Source organism: Nannospalax galili, unplaced genomic scaffold (genome assembly GCF_000622305.1).
Source record: "Nannospalax galili isolate Female #2095 unplaced genomic scaffold, S.galili_v1.0 scaffold471, whole genome shotgun sequence".
NCBI classification, from domain to species: domain Eukaryota; kingdom Metazoa; phylum Chordata; class Mammalia; order Rodentia; family Spalacidae; genus Nannospalax; species Nannospalax galili.
Window position 1 is genome coordinate 377,552 of NW_008330333.1, and position 19,271 is coordinate 396,822.

Here is a 19,271-nt window from a genome sequence, read left to right on the forward strand (position 1 = left end):
GGAGATGGCTCAGCGGTTAAGAACACTGGTTGTTCTTGCAGAAGACCTAGGTTCGAATCCCAGCATCCACATGGCAGTTAACAACTGTCCATAACTCCACACCCAGGGGATCTGACAGCCTCTTCTGACCTCTGCAGGCATTGCATGACACAGGTGCACTTGCCTACATACAGGCAATACACACATACATATAAAATGAGAATTTAAAAAAAAAAAAGAGCAATGGCTGTTGCAGAAGACCCAGGTTCAGTGCCCAGCACCACATGGCACCTAACAGCTGTCTGTCTGTAACTCCAGTTCCAGGGAATCTGACACTTTGCCTTCTGGTTTCCACATGTCACATTTAACATATAGGTAAAACAAAGGTCAGCTGGGCGTGGTGGCTCACGCCTTTAATCTCAGCACTTAGGAGGCAGAGGCAGGTGGATCTCTGTGAGGCCAGCCTGGTCTACATAGTGAGTTCCAGGTCAGCTGGGGCTACAGGGAGACCCTGTCAAGGAAAAAAAAAAGTCAGATTATTAAGCTTATTCTGTCTGCTTAGGGGCACTTCCTAGTCTGTTTATTCCTGTCTAGTTTAAGCCTCAAACACCTGACCTTTCTGGGAGAAAATAGTCTTACCTGTTCCCTTCTTCACCACAACCCATCTCTCCCGCTCCTTCTGTTCTAAGAGTCCCACATCATCACTGTTTGATTGCTTCTTGTTGGCTTGGGCCCCTCTGCTTTAAACAAATGTCTCTTGTTCAAAGATGCAGTAACCATATTGGGATATCCTTATGACACTGTCTTGTGATTATTTATAACCTGGTCCTCAGGCTTTAGCTCCTTGGTAGAAAGGGACCCGGACATGTCTGTTAGCCTTCTAGTGTCTGGGCATCCATCTGGATTGCTTGATGAGTGAACCAGGACTCCAGTGCAAGGACTGAGATGTTCTTGCTTTGTTGACATTCTTGGCTCTTTGATCCTCTGCAGAGTACTGTGCTATGGGATCTGTACAGGAGAACTTGGGTGTGCAGAGCAGCTGAAACTCTTGCCACTTTAAGTGACTTTTTTTTTTCTAATCTTGAGAGCTGTGATCCAACTCCAGCCCTGCCATGCAACCCACCTTATCCTGATGTCTGCTAAGGGTAGAGCTTAGCTAGTGCTGTCAAGGCTGAGGGCTGACTTCACTTTGCATTAGGTAGAGGTCCCAAAGTCCATGCATTTGTGAGCACTAGGAATGTGTAGGCCTGAGGGAGGGAGGTAAAGTGCAGAGATCTATGAACCCACCAGCCTTCCAGGAACAGCTGCAGGCATCCCAAATTCCCTGAGACAAGGAGTCTCTAGCTTGGTAAACCAGCAGTTCCACAGATGACCAGCTCATTTGCTCAGGTTAAACTAAACGGGCTTCAACAGAAATTGGAATGTGAAATACTTGTCCCAGTTTTCATTGGTGGCCCTGTCTCCACAGATACATTCTGATTGACTGGCTGGTGGAAGTTGCCACAATGAAGGATTTCACAAGCTTATGTCTTCACCTGACAGTGGAGTGTGTGGACCGGTACCTGCGGAGGAGGCTGGTACCCCGGTACAAGCTCCAGCTTCTGGGCATTGCCTGCATGGTCATCTGCACCCGGTAAGAAACCCCTTAGCCCAGCTGGCAGGCCTGGTGTGCATTTGTGCTGGCCCTTCTATGTGCAGGGGCCACCATCCTTCCTATTCTGGTGACTGGTTTTGTTTTTGTTTTTGTGTTTTTTTTGTTTTTTTTTTTTTTTTTTTTTTTCCTCAGCTGGTATTGCCTGCATGTGTGTAAGTGCACTCATGTCGTGCAGTGAGGAGGAGGTCAGAAGAAGGTGTTGGAGCCCCTGGAACTGGAGTTACAGACACTTGTTAGCTGTCATTATCGGTCCTCTGCAAGAACAATTAGTGCTCTTAACTGCTGAGTCATCTCTCCAGCCCTGTGGTGACTGGTTTTTAAAGGATCCTACCCAGCTCAGTTGAGAAGCACCCAAGCCTGCTGTCCTCTGCAAGTGGGGATGGCAGTTGACCATTGGCATGTTAGATGTCACTGTGCAGGATGCCTCTATTCCCATACAGTCTCATAACCCAGAGCATGGGCTTGGGCAGGCACAGGCTGGACCACACTTATCCCAGCTCCCAAGGGTGACAGTGCCAGGAAGGGTTATAGTTGGCTACCCTTACCCTCCTCAGTCTTCAGAGATCACAGAACTTCATCTCTAAGGAGAGTTCTCATCTTTATCAGTTTCCCCAGCAGTCTGCTCCCTGATAGGTCTTACTTTTCAAATTGTATCACTTTGTATTTGCTTCAAACCTGCTTTCAGCCAAAGCCTGCCTTTACCCTGGTTTTGCTTCTGGAAACAAAGTGGAAGACAGTTTTCAAAATATGGTTTGTGCCAGGTGTGGTGGCACATGTCTTTAGTCCTAGCACTCAGGAGGCAGATACAGGTGGATCTCTGTGAGATTGAAGCCAGTCTGGTCTACATAGTGAGTTCCAGGTCAGAAGGCGCTACAGGGAGACCCTGTCTTTAAAAGACCAAACAATGCCAGGCGCGGTGGCTCACACCTTTAATCCCAGCACTTGGGAGGCAGAGGCAGGCGGATCTTTGTGAGTTTGAGGCCAGTCTGGTCTACATAGTGAGTTCCAGGATAGCTGGGGCTACAGAGATACCCTGTCTCAAAAAGACAAAAAACAAAAGACCAAACAAACAAAAACAAATGTGGTTTGCTTTTTCTTGTTTTCCTAAACCAATGTCCCAGCATGATCTGCCATTTCCTCTATAAAGTACCTTATTCCAGAACTGATTTCCTTGCTTCCTACGTCTAGTGGGTTAGGAGTAGCTTTGACTGTACTGAGTATTGTTACTACTTCCTACCACTCTCTTGCATAGGAATCCCAGGCAGAGGGGGGCCACTGGGATAGATTTTTGTTTCATGAGGTCATGAGCCCTAGCTTTCATCCTGCTTTCTACCAGCCCCCAGGGGTTTCCCTTAGTCCCATGATCCCCAAAGCTGCCATGTCAAGTCTGTCTTCCAAACAGGTTAGTCACATGGTCATATCTAGCCACATGGACACTGTAACCCCTTTGGGTATCTATGTGCCAGCTGAGAAGCATGGTTGTATTACCACAGAAGGAAGAGTCATGGACTTCAGGGATAACAAGTAGATCCTGCCATACCGAGCCCTCTTCAAATGTACTCTTGGACCTGAATCTCCTAGCCCAAGTCTTCTGACCAGAACCACCAAACTGAGACTGCTGCTTCCATGAATCTAACAACACAGTTAAATCTTCAGAGCCTAGGACCATGTTACTAGGCTACAGACAAGCAGATATATACTTAAAAATTTTTTAAGCTGGGGAGCCAGTGTGGTAGCACACACTAGTCCCAGAACTCAGGAGGCAGAGGTAGGCAGATCTCTGAATTCAAGGCCAGCCTGTCTACATAGAGTTCTAGGCCAGTCAAGGCTATATACTGTGACCCTATCTCAAAAAAAAAAATTTTTTTTTTAAGCTGGTTATGGCAACATACACTTGTAATCCTAGCTACTTGGAGGGCTGAGACAGGAGGATTGCAATTTCAAGGCTAGCCTGGGCTCTACACTGAGTTAAAGGCCAGCCTTAGTAACTTAGCAAGATCCTGTTTCAAAATAAAACCAAAAGGGCTGGAATGTACAATAGTTCACTGGTAGAGTGCTTGCTTAGCATGTATGAGACTCTGGGTTCAATCCCAGCTCCACACATAAAATCTTTTCAAGGATGAGATGACTTGACTCTGCTCTCAGAACCTCTGTTGCCCCTGCTCCCCACCAGCCACCCCAGGCCCCAGTACAGGGCTCTCATAAGCCGGTCCACATTCCCTCTTTTAAACATGTGACCTTTACACCAGCAGGTATAGTTCCTATCCCTCTTCTGTCCCCTCTGTCAGGCCAGTAGCAAAGATGAGCACTGCGGAGTGCCAGGATTAAGCAGCAAATGTACTTGGCCCTTGTTCACATTTGCTGGGGAATGTGCCTGTGGGACCACTGGAGTAGAATGTTCTGATAGTTGACAGTGTACCCACCTGCCTCAGGGATCGTCAGGATTCCTGTACCAAACACTGTACTATGCATAGACCTTCAAACAACCTCTGCACCATTTGCTTCCAACCCATGCTCCCAGTAGTAGCTCACCTACCTATTTGATTTAAATTGTTTATACTCAGATACTGTCAAAAGATAAGGCAGGAACTCAGTTGTGGAACTCCCAAGCCTGCTGTTTCTGCAAGTGAGAATGGCAGGTTTGACCTTTGGCATGTTAGCTGCCACTCTGCAGGATGTCTGTATTCCAACATAGTGTCATGACCCAGAGCATGGACTTGGGCAGGCTGGACTATACTTTCCCCAGCTCTCAAGGGTGACAGTGCCAGGAAGGGTTAGTTAGTTGGCCATGCTTACTCGCTTGGTGCCTGAGGCTCTGGGTTTCAACCACAATACCACAATGAAAGTCATCCATAAGGTCATAAAGAGAACTGAATGATAGTGTTACTCATGGGTCCTTTTAGAGAGATACTCCTATCTCCCCTGTAGCACTGCCTTTGTGTCCTGCCTTAGCTGCCTTTCTAGCACCTTTAAAGTTTCTTGTTAGTCAGAGGTCCCCTGAGCTATATCCCAGGGTCAGAAAGTAGATAGGCTCAGGACTTAGATGCTGTCTCCACATTCCAGGTTCATCAGCAAAGAGATTCTGACAATTAGAGAGGCCGTGTGGCTCACAGACAATACATACAAGTACGAGGACCTGGTACGAATGATGGGAGAGATTGTTTCTGCTCTGGAAGGGAAGATTCGAGTAAGTATGGGTTTGTTTTTTCCTTTGAATCAAAGTTGTCTCTGTTTAAAGTCCTGGAAGAGGTGGTGGGAGAAGCTGGGGGCATCAAGCTGTTACTGTTGTGGAGAGCAGCTATCTGTGCTGCACCCAAATCAAGAGGCCATGGCTGCAGTGCATCATTACAGCTTGAACATCCAGGCCAGACTCTTTCTACGCTATACCTCAACATGACACTGAGTGACCAAGACTCCATACTCATTTCCCTCTTCTGTCTAGATCCCTACTGTGGTTGATTATAAAGAGGTCCTGCTGACGCTGGTCCCCATCGCACCCAAAACCCAGCACCTGTATAGCTTCCTTTGTGAGCTCTCCCTGCTGCACACCAGCCTGTCCATCTACGCCCCAGCCCACTTGGCCTCTGCAGCCCTGCTCCTGGCCAGACTGATGCACGGGCAGAGTAAGCAGTGGCCTTCCTGGGAGTTCCTGGTGTCAGGGGACATTCTCAGATAGGAGAGGGGGGAGTGGCAGTAATAACACTTCCCTATCCATCCTGGAGCAGAATTAGCCATAAGTGGTTCTCCAGGGGGAGATGAGATGAGATGGTTTTAGCTGAAGCATTGTATAGTTTCTCCACAGTCTGCATCACTTATATGGAGTCTTTTCTAGGGTACTTATTAAATTTATTTATTTATTTACATTTATATATTTATTGTGTGTGCATGCCATATATACTCACATGTCATAGTATAAGGGTAGAGATCAGAGGATAATTTGTGAGAGTTATCCTTCCACCTTATGGGTTCCAGGGATCAAATTCAGGTTGTCAAGTTTCCAGCCCTGAAGGGTATTTTAAAGCCTACAAGCCTGAGCTCCAGAAATATGCTACAAAACTAGAAGAGTTATGAGAGTGCTGTCACATTCCCTGCCTGCTTTCTTCCCCAGCACAGCCCTGGACCACTCAACTCTGGGACCTCACTGGATTCTCCTATGAAGACCTCACGCCCTGTGTCTTGAGCCTTCATAAAAAGTGGTGAGTCTCAATCTACACTTCTAATTCCAGCACTAGGGAGGCTAGGCAAGAGGGTTGTGAGTTCAAAGTCAACCTGAGTTACATAGTGTGTTCTTCACATGGTAGCTGCCACTTAGTTGTGTCTAAGCTGCCATAAATCTTCCTCAGGGTTAACATTTTAAAATTACTATTATTACAGCTGGGCGTGGTGGTGCACGCCTTTAATCCCAGCACTTAGGAGGCAGAGGCAGGCGGATCTCTGTGAGTTCAAGGCCAGCCTGATCTACATAGTGAGTTCCAGGACAGCTGGGGCCATAGGGAGACCCTGTCTCAAAAAGACCAAAAAAAAATTATTATTATTACAGCATGTATGAGTGCACATGTCAGCGTGTGTGTGGAGGTCAAAGGACAAGTTTGTGGAGTCAGTTATCCTTCCACCTTCTTGTGGGTTCTAGGGATCAAACTTAGGTCATTAGATTTACTCAGCAAGCACCTTTACCCATGGAACCATCTTGCTAACCCCAGGTTGACATTTTAAAAATCCCAGGACTGGACTTATTTAACATGTTTCAGATTGAGAGAACCTGTCTTGTTGAAGAAGAGGAGGCAAAGGGTTCTTCACCGTCAGTCTTTGTCTCTTCCTGCCTTTTGTACTCATCCATCTCAGCCTTGAGCTCTAACAGCTTGCCCTTTGCCTATGCTCCAGACCCTACTGCTCTGTATTCACTCCCACTCCACCTCCACCCCCTGTGCACTTTTGCTCTGTCTCTCTGCTTACCCCACAGTACCCCTTCTCTACCAAGTGCTGAGATAGAGGCCAGAATAGCACAGTCTGTATAGGGTGTCAGGTAGTGATGGAGTCCATAGGTAGTGGGGGGTGGTAGGTGGGGAACTGGTATCTGAGCAGGGCCAGGTTCCCCTGAAGAAAGCGCATCCATGCCCCAGGTAGGGAGCACCTGTTCAAGGACAGGTACAGACAGTGGGGCTGTTGGCTGCAAGTAGAGACCCTGTAAGTGGAGAGTTGTAGGACACAGGGTTGGGTTTGCATCTGTGGTTGCTTCCCTATCTTTTCCCTTCTTGGCTCCACTTGCAGACTTGATGGTCCCACTTCCTGTCTGCCTTGCTTGCTTGTTGCTGCCCTCCTTTGAGGTACTGCGTCTTTCCTCCAGGCTATACTATTTCTGTCTGGCTCTCCTGTCCTCACTGCCTCCACCCTGAGGAGCTGCAGCTAACTTGAATTCCCAACCCCAGCCCTAACCACCTTGCCCACATGTCTACACTACTACCCTCTGCTCTGACTGGGCGTTCCATTTCTCCTCTAGTTTATTGCTTTCCCTCTGGGCTGCCTCCTAGAATACCAAGGCAGCCACCTCACAGCATGTCCTTTTTATTTATTTATTTTTTTTTAATTTTTAATTTTATGTGTATACGTGTATTGCCTGCATGTAGGTAAGTGCACCCATTTCATGCAATGCCCTTGGAGGTCAGAAGAGGCTATCGGATCCCCTGGGACTGGAGTTATGGACAGTTGTTAGCTGCCATGTGGGTGCTGGGATTCAAACCCGGGTCTTCTGCAAGAACAACTAAGTTCTTAACCGCTGAGCCATCTCTCGAGCCCCATGTCCTTTCTATTTCTATCAGCCCAGAGCCTCACTCTTAGCTTCTAGGATAAGGTCAAAACGCTCTAGAGTGGCCACAGCCCTCTGACCAGCCTTTCTGCCCACCTGCCCTTTCTCCTGTCCCCTAATGTACTCCATTGACAGGGACCTATTGGCATTTTGGTTTTTGCCCACCCTGTTTTTTTCCTATGGTGATGACTGAGGAACCAGGGTGACTCAAGGTCAGTGTCTTAGAATGTACTCATACTAATTATTACCTGATACTAGCCACCAGAAGTTAAGTTGTGTTTATTTGTAAAGTTTTTATGTTTTGGTTTTGTCTGATGCTGGGGATAGAACCCAGAGCCCAGCTAAGCAGACATTGTAACACTGAGATATGTCTCTAGATGTTGTTTTGTTGTTATTTCAGACCAGTTAAATTGGAAGCATTTATTTATAAACTACTAAAAACTGTATACTTGAAAGGCTTTTAGTATATTCAGAATTGTACATCGATTTTAGAACATTTGTAATACCTCTCAAAAAAAACCCACACACTTTAGATGTCACTTATCAATTTCCCAACTTGTTTGACCCTGGCAGCCATTCACTGGCTCTTTGTCACTGAGTTTGCCCATTCTGGACATTCTGTATGAAACAGTCACAATTTGCCACTTGATGAGTCTGGCTTCTTTCACCAAGCATCCTATTTCCAGGTTCATGTTGAAACATGTGTCAGCACTTGAGTAAAATGTTGTGTGGATGGACCACCTTTTGTCTATCTGTCCAATCACTGATGTATGCTTTGGTGACCAGTGTGAATAGTGCTGCTGTGAATATTCTTGTAAAAGTTCTCTGGGTGTTTCTCTTCCTCCTATAACCGTATGAGGAATTGCCAGGCTGAGCAGTTGTACATCCTCATAACTGGCCAGGTTTTGAAAGTTTGTCCTCCTTTCCGATTGGGGGAATTTGACTAAAATTGAATCAGTGAAGTTCACATCTGCTTGTTTGTCTAGCTTCCATGATGACACACCCAAGGACTACAGGCAAGTTTCTCTGACAGCTGTGAAGCAACGATTTGAGGATAAGCGCTATGAAGAAATCAGCCAGGAAGAGGTATGTCTCCTTCCTGTCACCTAGGCTCCTCCTGGTAGGAATGCTTGGGTGGGATTAGGGTGTTTTACTCTCACCAACTCTGCTATCCCTGCAGGTGCTGAGCTACGCCCAGTTGTGCAGTGCCCTAGGAGTAAAGCAGGAGAGCCTAGAGCCCTCCTCTTTTCCTAGCACAGGGGAAATCCACACCTTCCTCAGCTCTCCCTCTGGACGGAGAAGCAAACGGTGAGTTCACGTCACCCTGTCTGTAACCATGCAGCAGCATGCTGGCTCCTTATGTCAGATCCAAGTTCCTTCCTGACACTACTGCCGTCTCAGGGCTGCAAAGGAACAGCAGATCATAAGTTTAATCCAGGTGCTCTGCTCTCAGCATTGTGTTCCAGCCTAGTCCTCCTTTGTCAGAGGCCAGTGTCTGTCTTGGTTTATCCGTTTCCTTTTCGGGGAGATGGTCCTGAGCACAGAAGATCCTGTTTGGGCTCTTGCCATGCCTACACTATAATGCCCCTGGGCTTCTCTGCTCCATGATATGGCAGTCACTGCTGGTAGCTGGGTGGTAACCTGAGTAAGGTCCTTGGTACTCCCCTGCCCCTTTGTTTTCCTCCCTCTTTGCCTATGTGTAGTTCTGTTTATCCCTGTCTCACATACCAATGCTTTGGCTATACCTCCTAGAGTAACTTATCTCTATTTTACCCACCTGAACTCCTGTTGATCTTGCAAAGCTCAGGGGACAGGTTCCCTTCTGTGCCAGTCCTGCCTCTGGGATTCCACCACAGTACCCTAAATGCTCCTGAGTAACCTTAGGTCAGGCATTGGATGGCTGGGTGTTACCTGTCACAATACAGAACCATGAGTGTTCTTTGGTGGATGGGAAGACCCTGATCTCTTGGGAAGCCCTGAGGAAGCAACAGATACAGAAGCAAACTAACTCCTGACAAGAAGCATGACAGCATCTTTCACTCTGAGTGTGGGAGACCTGGGTCCTCCTAAGAGACCCATTGTTTACATCTTACTCTGTAGTTGGCACCCTGACTATCCAGGGACAGAAACACCCTAAGGATAGGTCAGACATGCATAACTGTGTTGGGGGGGCGGGGGCTGGCACAGGGATAGCCACGTTTACCCTTAAGTCAGGAGCAGAAAGGCCTGGTGGGTATGTCAGCTTTGCCCAAAGGCAAGACCCATACTATAGTTCTCCAGTCTTGACCCTAGGGGGGCAGGTTTGAGGACCCTGTCCAAAGACAGACAGATTGTACAGTCTGCTCAGTACCAGGCCCAGTATTGTTCACATCGGAGGCATCAAGCACCCTGGAGGGGTGATGTCTTTCTGCCAGTTTCCAGACTAGGGCCTGATTTTGCCCAGTCCTTCCAGCTAGGCTGCTGCTCTCAAGGGCTCGCACTTGTTCTACTTCATGTGTGTTTTCCAGAGCAAAAAGGAAGGGTCCAGGGTATACAGATGTTAAAGCAGATACAAAGGACCAGCTTGGGCCTCCAAGCACTGCCACTTGTGACCAGGGCTTTCTGGGCTCTCTCCACCTCACAGGAAGCGGGAGAACAGCCTCCAGGAAGACAGGGGTAGCTTTGTCACCACACCCACTGCAGAGCTCTCCAGTCAGGAGGAGACGCTGCTAGATAGCCTTCTAGACTGGAGCCTGGACTGCTGCTCTGGCTATGAAGGCGACCAGGAGAGTGAAGGCGAGAAGGAGGGTGATGGTGAGTGTGGCGGGGGATGTCATGCAGAAGACAAATAATCTGAGAGCCACCTGGCACTGTGCTAAGGGGAGGAATATGTGGTTTGAGATAGAGAGGGTCCATGAGGCATGAGAACAGAACCTGAAACATTGGGACCAGGGGGTTCTCCCACCCCATGGGGTATGGGGGAGGGGGATATAGACTAAACCTGAGTCCATCTTCATCTGTCACTGTTGGTTGAAGGCCTCACTTAAGCAGATCCTGTCTGGATTTCCTGGTATTTATAACATTGAGATGTGTCACATGGTATATTTGAGCCTTGTCCTGTTTCTTATATCCTAGCCAGGAAGACCAATTTGGGCAAGTTTCTGTTGTTTTTTTCCTTTTGCTTTTACGTCCACTCAAATGACCACTGAGGGGCAACCTTCATACCTTGAGAAAAACATGTCACCCCATGACTTTCAAGCAATAGCAGTCTCTACAGCCAGGGGGACAATATTTGGCTTGGCACTGAGTCTTTTAAACTATCCTGGCTAAAAGCTATATACCGGGCTTCCTGGTCCTGAACAGGTAGAGGGTCACTTTTGATGCTTAAGCTATGGCATAAACACTTTCCCTCAACATTTTCCACAGTCACAACTCCCAGTGGAATCCTTGATGTCACCGTGGTTTACCTAAACCCAGAACAGCACTGCTGCCAGGAATCCAGTGATGAGGAGGCCTGTCCAGAGGACAAGGGTCACCAGGCACCAGACACCCAGACACTGCCAACTCCAATTCCAAAGCCCCTTCTTTACAACAGGGGAGAGCCTGGCAAGGACCTCACGACCTCAGGTTACTCCTCCGTCAGCAGCGCAAGTCCCACAAACTCCATCGATGGCAGCCTGGGGGGCCCTCCCCAATCTACCTCAGTCCTGTCCCTGGGCAGTGACTCAAACACACAGCCTTGCCACCATCAGGCCAAGAAGTCATGTTTACACTGTCGTTCCCCCAATCCCCCAGAGAGCAGTGTTCCCCAGCGACAGGTAAAGCGCCAAAACCTATCTGTGCACAGTGATGAGGACACGAACTTAGGCTTCCTGAAACTCTGAGTGTATCAGCGTTTGCCATGGTGAATGTTTACTGAGAGAGGGCTATTGTTTCACTAGGAGGTGTGGGACACTGCATATGGGTGCTGTGTAGACCCCAGGTGAGCACCAGGTTTCTCTGTCCAGGAAGTTCAGTGTGAGTCACCATAACATCAAATTCAGTGAAAAGCTCAGCTTCTTGCTGGAAAACAGCCTCAAAACAGTCATGCCACACAGTGTAAAACCCATGTCTCTGTGTCCTGCTGTCTCTGGAAGCCTCAGCTTGTGTGCTGGTTTGCTCAATCCCAGGCCAGGAGCTAACAGCTTCCTGGCTCAGAATACGAGTGACCCAAGTAGCCTAACACAGCTCAAATCCTTACTGGCATGTCTTGCTTTAGGCCAGTGGGGAGATATCATCTGAACACAACATTATCTCCTCACTCCCCTCAACCTGGGAAACCTGTCCGTGTCCCTTCATATAAGTGTTGACTATAGCCTCATCAACAAGTGTGTGGACTTTGATGCTGTGGCCGCAGGCTCTCTCCCACTGGCACTTTGAGCCAGAAATCTGTCCTCCCAAAGTGGTTTATCTGTGTCCCGTTGTATCTATGTGACCACCTTTATGCACTGAATTTCTAGGCCATTCCTTTCCCATCTTTATTTCTGGATTTCTTCTAATGAAAACAAATGAAAAATTTTACATAGAGGTTATTAAGTAAAAAGACAACAAATTGACAATATTATTTAGCCTCAACTGAAAAAAATCTAGCCATGTATGGTGGCTCATACCTGATATTCCTATTCCAGCAGTCAGAAATATGTGGCAAGAGGATCAGATGTTCCAGGCCAGCCTGGGCTGACTAGTAAGATTTATTTCAAAAAAAGGAAAGACTGATACCAGCCCCTTGGTGCTATCCTTGTGTACTTTATGGAAAAAGAATTTTTCCCTGAGTACAGCCAGAAAACAATCACTTGACTTGTAATTGAAGTGACAAAGAGGCAGAAGAGCAGAGAAGTCAGGACTTTCCCCTGACTTATAACTGGATTCCATTCAAAGAAAGCAGATCACTGTCCTTTTGTGCTGGTCAGAAACTCTGCTTCTTGTTCTGCAAGAGTGCCTGTCTGTGTGGGAGGCCTTGGATTTGTGAGGCAGCTGTCCACAGTGCCTGGGGAGTCTCACTATGAAGCCCTGGCTAGCCTCAACCTGCTTCTGCCACTAGAGTGCTGGGATCAAAGGTATACACCCAGCCTCTGCAGGCATACTTTTGTTCTCTCTTAAAGAACCACTTGGCCAGGAGTGTCCCCAAGTGTCCTTGGACCTAAAATACAGGAATAGAGAAATGTTTGCTCAGTGTTCACTTATCTGTGTGCTTTTCTGTCTGTTGATGGCCCCAGTAGCAGCTGTTCTTGCTACTGTTAAGATTCTGGCTGGAGTATGATTGGGGTAAGGAGAACCCAGGAGTTTGAATTATGGTCTACTCCATTGACCTGGCTTTCTGGGGGCATGTATGAGCCTGTTTCCTCATCTGTAAGATGGGGCAGTAATACCTACCTCACAGGGGTGTTGTGAGGATTAAATGTGATGAGACTCTTGGCATGAGTGATAATGCATCCTTTAATCAAAAACTCAGGGCTAGACAAATGCACAAGTAGTTGAGAGCACTGGCTGTTCTTTCATAGGACCCTAGTTTTGTACCCAGCACCCACATGGCAGCTAACAACTATCTCTTAATTCCAGTTCCAGGGGACTCCCAACACTCTTGACCTCCTTGGGCATTGCACAACATGGGTGCATTTACATACATGTAAGCAATACACACAAAATTTAAAAATCTTTTAAAAATACATGCAGACAAAACACTCAAACACATAAAATAAAAATTTTTTAAAATCAAACGCAGCCTGCACCTGTTGGAGAAACTACTCCAAGCAAACACTGGGGGCTCCTTGACAGCTGTGTGTCTCCCTCCCTCTCCCAGTCTTGTCACCTCAGTATCCCCTGGCCACTAGGGTCTGCCTACTTTTCCAAAGACTCAAGAAGCAGGGGTGCCCAAGCCCTATCCTAAAGTGTGGTATAGGGACTGCCCAGGTCTCAGCCCCCTTCTCTGCCCAGCACCCTAGGCTCAACTCCTTTGTGTCCCTTATCTAAACAGCTAGAGTTACCCTACTTCTTAGCCCCTTTAAGGGGCTTGGATTCATTGCTTATTCTTGTTTCTCTTCAATTCTACTGGGCCTAGCTTATTCTAGCAGCCAACTTGGTTTTGCTTTTTGAGACTGTTACCCTGTCACTAGAGCTGGTCTGGAACTCACTATGTAGACCAAGCTGGCCTCTATCTCATAGAGATCCACCTGCCTCTGCCTCCAGAGCACTGGGATTAAAGGTGTGAGCCACCATGCCTGGCACCAACTTGTTTTTCTTTTTTGGTCTTTTTGAGACAGGGTCTCCCTGTAGCCCCAGCTAGCCTGGAACTCAGTATGTAGACAAGGTTGGCCTTGAACTCACAAAGATCTGCCTGCCTCTGCCTCCCAAGTGCTGGGATTAAAGGCGTGCACCACCATGCCCAGCCAAGAGCAACTATATCTTCCATAGTGCTTTAATCTAAATACTGCACTAATGAGTCTGGGCATGTTGCTCAGTTGATAGAATGTTTGCTTAGCATGCACAAGGCCCAGAGTTTGAACAAAGTGAGTTAGTTTGAGGCCAGCCTGGGTTTCCTTAGACCATTTAAAAATAATGAGGGGGCTGGAGAGATGGTTCAGTGGTTAAAAGCTGCTCTTGCAGAGGACATGGGTTTGATTCCCAGCACCCATATGGCAGCTAACAACTGTCCATAACTCCAGTTCCAGGGGAATACAACTCCCTCTTCTGACCTCCATTGGCATTACACGACACAGGTGCACTTACATGCAGGCAATACACTGATGCACATAAAAAAATTTTTAAGAAAAGAAATCTTGTTTTTAATGGAGTGAATGGTAAAAGAGCTTTCAGTGTGAGACATGAACTCAAAAATAAGGGAAGTTTGGTGACCTAACAGCTTTTGAGGCAAAGGACATTGCTGGGGGCTTTAGCAGCAGTGTTTACATGTGGCCCTCTGCCGTTCCTTCCACTCCTTGGCCATTCTTTGGGCTCCAGCTTCCCCAGCTATCTGTCATCCACCGGTCCCCACCTTTTCACAAGTTGCTTTTCCATTCTGGTACCCAACATTCACTCCCACACTTCCTGTCCCTTAACCCAATTCTAATCCATCATCCCTCCTTTGTCCAAATGCTTGACTGCTGAAGTGACTCTGGAGTCAGCAAGACAGCTTGTCTCTGCTTTGATAAAACTGGTTAAGGCAGAACACCAAATATTAGACGTTCAGATACCCTGCCAGAAGCACATTACCCAGTTACCAAAACCGGAGGCGGGCTCCTCACCCGGGATCTCACCTGCGCAGGCGTCGGGGATCCAGAAACGAAGAGCCCCGGAGGGGGCGGAACCTGAGTGGCGGAGTGGAGCTTCAGGGGAGCGGGGAGCAGGCTCTGCGCTCAGGATTGGGTAGTCTGGCCGGAAATGGGCTGTCTTCTGCCCGGAAGGGTCGGGACTTGGTGGTGGCGGCCGCCCAGTTCTTCGATCCAAAGCTACCTTCATGCTACCCATCGACTGTGCGCGCCGGTAGGTCTCGCGCGGCAGGCGGGAACGGGGCAAATGGGCGCGGGGTCTCGAGGTTGATGGGGTGCTGAGCTGTCAATGCATATCTCCAGGCTGGTGTCCGAGCTCCAGGGCGCCCTGGACTCCTGCTCTGAGCGACAGCGGCAGTTAGAGCGGAGCCTGCGCGTCTCCCGGCGGCTGCTGCGAGCTTGGTACGCCAGCATCCACCCCACCCCCACCCCAGGAACGTAGGAATTGCATAGAGCCCCTAAGAGCTGGGAGGCCAGGCTCTGCTACCCACTTTCTAGATACTGGTTGTCACCTCCCTTACCCTCCAGGGTTTTGGGCTAGGGAGCTGCTGTGGGCGGGGTTTGTTTGGGCCATAGCTGCCCGGTCTCTACAGGGAACCAGCCGGGACCCCAGCTCCAGAGCCACCTCCAGAGCCAGAAACCAAGGAAGAGGACCCAACTCCAGGTAACTCCAGAAACCAAGGAAGAGGACCCAACTCCAGCTGCTTTTTTCGTGTGCTGCCTCTGGCCTTTCACTGGCATGCAGTGATGAGGAAACCATCCTGGAACAATAATGAGGAACTCTTTTATGGTTCTTGGCTTTTGTAGCATGCACACCAAGTGCCCAAGACCTCAAGGAGCTGGAGCTTCTGACCCAGGCATTGGAGAAGGCTGTACGTGTGAGGAAAGGCATGTCGAAGGCTGGACAAGATAGAGCTCCCAGCCTGACATCTACATCTATCGCAACCCCTTCTGGCACCACTGCCTCTGCTCAACCCCAAGTCTCCAGCCAGACTGGCAGCCATGCATCTAGTACAAGACCTACCAAAGGCATCCACCAGGCTCCAGCCCCTACCAAAGACCACCCTGAGTGCAGACTTATATCAGGGGGAGTTAGGACCCAGGTGAAGATGGGAGCCCAAGCCACCAGGCATGGAGCAGGCTTCAGAGACCAACAGATTCCCCCATCAGCTGCTCTTCAGGCCACAGAAGCCTTCACACTCAAGGAGATGGGGTAAGCTTCCCAAACCCTTACTGGAGGAACTTCCTTCTCTGCTCAGTTGCTGGAGTCTGACCAGCTCAGGCTGTGCTCTTCGTGCCTTCTCTTCTCTGGACTGAGCTAGCTCCCTTGCTACTCTGGAAGCCCTTTTCAAGGAGCTTGTTTGAGAATCCGACTGGCAAAGGAGAGGGGGTGAGAAGGCTCACCCCAAATGGGTTCTGAGCCAGGAGTAGAAACAGTAGTCCTAGAATGAGATAAGGCTGCTCTGAACACTGGCTTCTTTAACAGGACGCTCCTGAGGCTACCTGTGGCCTTCAAGAAAGCAGCTTCCCAGAACTCCCGGTAAGGCTGAGTAGGGACAGAAATACAGCAAAAACATTACCATTATGAGTACCTCCAGCAGGTTCCTCTGCTTTTGTCGCTGTATGGAATCCCTGTCCATGTTGAGGGTCTGCTTCACTAGAGCTATTAAGTCACCTCAGGCTCAGCAGTCTTGGAAGTCCCCAGTTCAACCACTTGAATTTTAAGAACCAAACATGAAAGTTGGCATCTCTAAATTCTAGATGGTCTTCCTTCTGGAATGACAGTAATAGCCCCTGCTTCAAAGAAGTGCTGTGTAGGTCAAACTTGATTTCTTTCAGGTGTTTGCACTATGTCAGGCTCAAATCTGTCCCCTTGTCCTGGTCAGTGTCTGAGTTTCCCTGAGGCCTCTATTGTCCCCTACTACCATGTAGCAGAGCCACATATCCAGTCTGGGGCCCCTACCTTTGACCTCCATCTCCCTCTCAAGGCTGACATTAAAGTAACCTTGTCCTCTGTCTTTCTGGCGTGCCCTTGTACATGCTCCAGATTGTGGGCCCAGCTCAGCTCTACACAAACCAGTGACTTCACAGATGCCACCAGAGCTGCTAAAACCCAATTTCTCCAGAAGTTGCAGATGGCTATATCCTTATTGACATAGGATGGGGGTGGGAGACCTAGTGGGTTCGGGTTCTAAACTTGGCAAGTTTGGGGAAGGCCAGTGCCATATAGCAGTGGCATCTCTCCAGATAGGAGGGTAGGGACTGGCCACAGAAGAGTTTCCTTGACCTATGTCTAGTCAGGCTGGCCCAGCCATAGGCCCAGTGCTGCGGAGGTGGAGGTGCATGCTCAGAGCCTACGGAAGGCCTGTGCATTGCTGAGACTGCGTATGCAGGAGGAGCTCTCAACAGGTCAGTGATTCTGACTGGAACTTGGGTGGAGGATGGAGGGCAAGGGTGACATAGGGTCTTGGTAGAACCATGGACCCAGCCTGCCCTCCTTAACTTGTGTAGTACCTGCTGACTGGATGCAAGAGTACCGCTGCCTGCTCACCCTGGAGGGACTACAGGCCATAATCAGGCAGTGTCTCCACAGGCTGCAGATGCTGCGTGCAGGTGAGGTTCCACCCCTACCATCCGAGGTCAGATGGTGCTTAGGTCAGAACCAGGGTTGGCATTTTAGCCCATCTTGTCTGTGCCTCAAGGAAGGGTCATCAGCCCAGGGGCCAGAGGTAGACAAACCCCTGTCATATCAAGCCTACTACACCCTGGCACACCCTAAGTTGTCTAGAAAGCCAAACACTGATGTGTTTGAAAACCAGCAGCTTAGGTATGGTTGCCATTTCATGATACGACAAACTTCTGTCTTCATAGCTGTGACAGAGCAACTGCCAGGACCATGGCTTGTGGAGAAGCCTTCTCAGGCCTTGTCACCCTATGGAAGTAAGGTGGACTTTTCCTGGAGCCCAGAGCCCCTTTTCTATTCTAGCACCCAGGAGCTACAGACCTTAGCAACCTTAAAGCTACAAGTGTCCATGCTGAACCAGCAGATTCACCTAGAAAAGGTACTTGCAGAGCAGGAGGTAATCATGATCATCTGGACATCAGGGAGCCAGTGGCCTTACAGAGGCTGGCACCTGAGCCTCCTGAGGGCTCAGCCTCAAAAGGAGGGCCTGTGTGTGGGTTTGGAGATTCTCCAAGTGCATTGCATGTGAAGGATGTATAAAGCCCTAGGAGGGAAGGCTGGAGAATGGAAGCTTGTCCCAGGATTGTCCAGCTGTAGGAGCCCTGGGCTAGCTACCTGGTACAAGGTCCCACTGAAGCCTTGGCCCTATGCTGCTCCCCAGGTTCTGATGGCTGAACTCCTCCCTCTGATAAACACGCAGGAGCCACGAGGCCCACCCTGGCTGGCCCTGTGCCGGGCTGCATACAGTCTACTCTGTGAGGGAAGTGAGCACTTTCTCACCGTCCTTCAAGATGACTGAGTACCCTGAACAGACAAACCTCTCTGGGACAGTCCCCTCCTATATGGAATGAAGTGAAGAGATTGAGGGGAATTTCCCTGGTAGGGGGAGCTGAGAGCACCGGAGATACCTATTCCTCACTGGGAAAGCTGGGTGGCCAAAGTGAAGTGCCCAGGGCTCCTCAGCTCTTCTCAGACACCATGCCTGGTCAGGACTCAGCTTTCTGTTTGCTTAGGGCTTCGGACAGTACCGGGACCTAGAGAAGCCCTTCCTGGCCACCTCTGTTTCTCTCACTGTAGACCTAAGTACTACTGGTATGTTATTAGAACTGCTTTAGAAAGTACATATATTTAAATTATACCAGAGTGGGACTTGGTAGGGAGCTTTTGTTTTTTAATATTTTATTTTAGTTTTATGTGTATGAGTGTATTGCCTGCATGTATGTGAGTGCACTGTGTCGTGCAGTGCTGCGGAGGTCAGAAGAGGGCTTCGGATTCCCCTGGAACTAGAGTTAAGGACGGTTCGTAGCCGCCATATGGGTGCTGGGAACCGAACCCCAGTCCTCTGCAAGAGCAGTCAGTGCTCTTAACTGCTGAGCCATCTCTCCAGCCCCTTTCTTTGTGTTTTTTAAAAATATTTTATTATGTTTATGTGTATGAGTGTATTGCTTACATGTATGTAAGAGCACCCATGTTGTGCAATGCCTGAGGTAGTCAGAAGAGGGCAGTGTCAGCATCACATCCCCTGGAACTGCAGTTATAGACAGTTGTTTGCCACTATGTGGGTGCTGGGATTTAAATCCAGGTCCTCTGCAAGAGTAGCCAGTATTCTTAACTGCTGAGCCATTTCTCCAGCCTCATTCTTTCTTTGTGGTTTTAAGAAAATATCAAGTAAAGCTGGGTATGGTGGTACACACTTTTAATCCCAGCACTCTGGAGGCAGAGGCAGGTAGATCTCTGTGAGATGGGGGCCAGCCTAATCTACATATTGAGTTCCCGGCCAGCTGGGGCTACAGGAAGACCTTAACCTCAAAAAAGACCAAAAAAAGAGAGAAAGTGTCAAGTAAGGTGTTGGGTGCACACATGTAATCC

At 48.7% G+C, this 19,271-nt stretch overlaps 2 protein-coding genes and 1 long non-coding RNA gene across 5 annotated transcripts in view; 2 read left to right on the forward strand and 1 right to left on the reverse strand.

The window, feature by feature from the left end:
• The window catches only part of Ccnf (cyclin F), a 32,534-nt gene extending 19,605 nt beyond the window's left edge, over positions 1–12,929 (forward strand). For both annotated transcript variants that reach the window (XM_029569773.1, XM_008845414.3), the window contains exons 10-17: positions 1,448–1,612; positions 4,697–4,820; positions 5,076–5,256; positions 5,742–5,829; positions 8,423–8,522; positions 8,617–8,744; positions 10,060–10,229; positions 10,842–12,929. In XM_029569773.1, the coding sequence (XP_029425633.1) occupies positions 1,448–1,612; positions 4,697–4,820; positions 5,076–5,256; positions 5,742–5,829; positions 8,423–8,522; positions 8,617–8,744; positions 10,060–10,229; positions 10,842–11,299 (1,414 nt within the window). In that variant the 3' untranslated portion in view covers positions 11,300–12,929. The remainder of the gene's footprint in view (positions 1–1,447; positions 1,613–4,696; positions 4,821–5,075; positions 5,257–5,741; positions 5,830–8,422; positions 8,523–8,616; positions 8,745–10,059; positions 10,230–10,841) is intronic.
• LOC108491416 lies at positions 8,707–14,746 on the reverse strand. The gene is made up of 3 exons (XR_003851578.1): positions 14,708–14,746; positions 9,214–9,347; positions 8,707–8,839 (listed from the first exon to the last, which is right to left on the reverse strand). It is a non-coding gene; the product is annotated as an uncharacterized LOC108491416 (long non-coding RNA).
• A 101-nt stretch (positions 14,747–14,847) lies between these two features.
• Tedc2 (tubulin epsilon and delta complex 2) lies at positions 14,848–18,556 on the forward strand. 2 transcript variants are annotated; one of them, XM_017801311.2, is made up of 10 exons: positions 14,848–14,933; positions 15,023–15,121; positions 15,313–15,383; positions 15,527–15,932; positions 16,206–16,259; positions 16,767–16,860; positions 17,017–17,128; positions 17,231–17,332; positions 17,591–17,781; positions 18,064–18,556. In XM_017801311.2, exons 1-10 carry the CDS (start codon positions 14,908–14,910, stop codon positions 18,199–18,201), a joined length of 1,293 nt encoding a protein of 430 aa, XP_017656800.1. In that variant the 5' UTR covers positions 14,848–14,907; the 3' UTR covers positions 18,202–18,556. The 2 variants fall into 2 exon arrangements, with proteins under 2 accessions (XP_017656800.1, XP_017656807.1); XM_017801318.2 differs by lacking the exon at positions 16,206–16,259.
• The last annotated feature ends 715 nt before the right edge of the window (positions 18,557–19,271 follow it).

Bases quoted from the DNA above. Each gene is read 5' to 3' on its own strand.
- Tedc2 (XM_017801311.2), top strand. From the start codon at position 14,908: ATGCTACCCATCGACTGTGCGCGCCG. The intron at 15,933-16,205 runs GTAAGCTTCCCA...CTTCTTTAACAG, and splicing joins TTCACACTCAAGGAGATGGG to GACGCTCCTGAGGCTACCTG. The intron at 16,260-16,766 runs GTAAGGCTGAGT...TACATGCTCCAG, and splicing joins GCAGCTTCCCAGAACTCCCG to ATTGTGGGCCCAGCTCAGCT.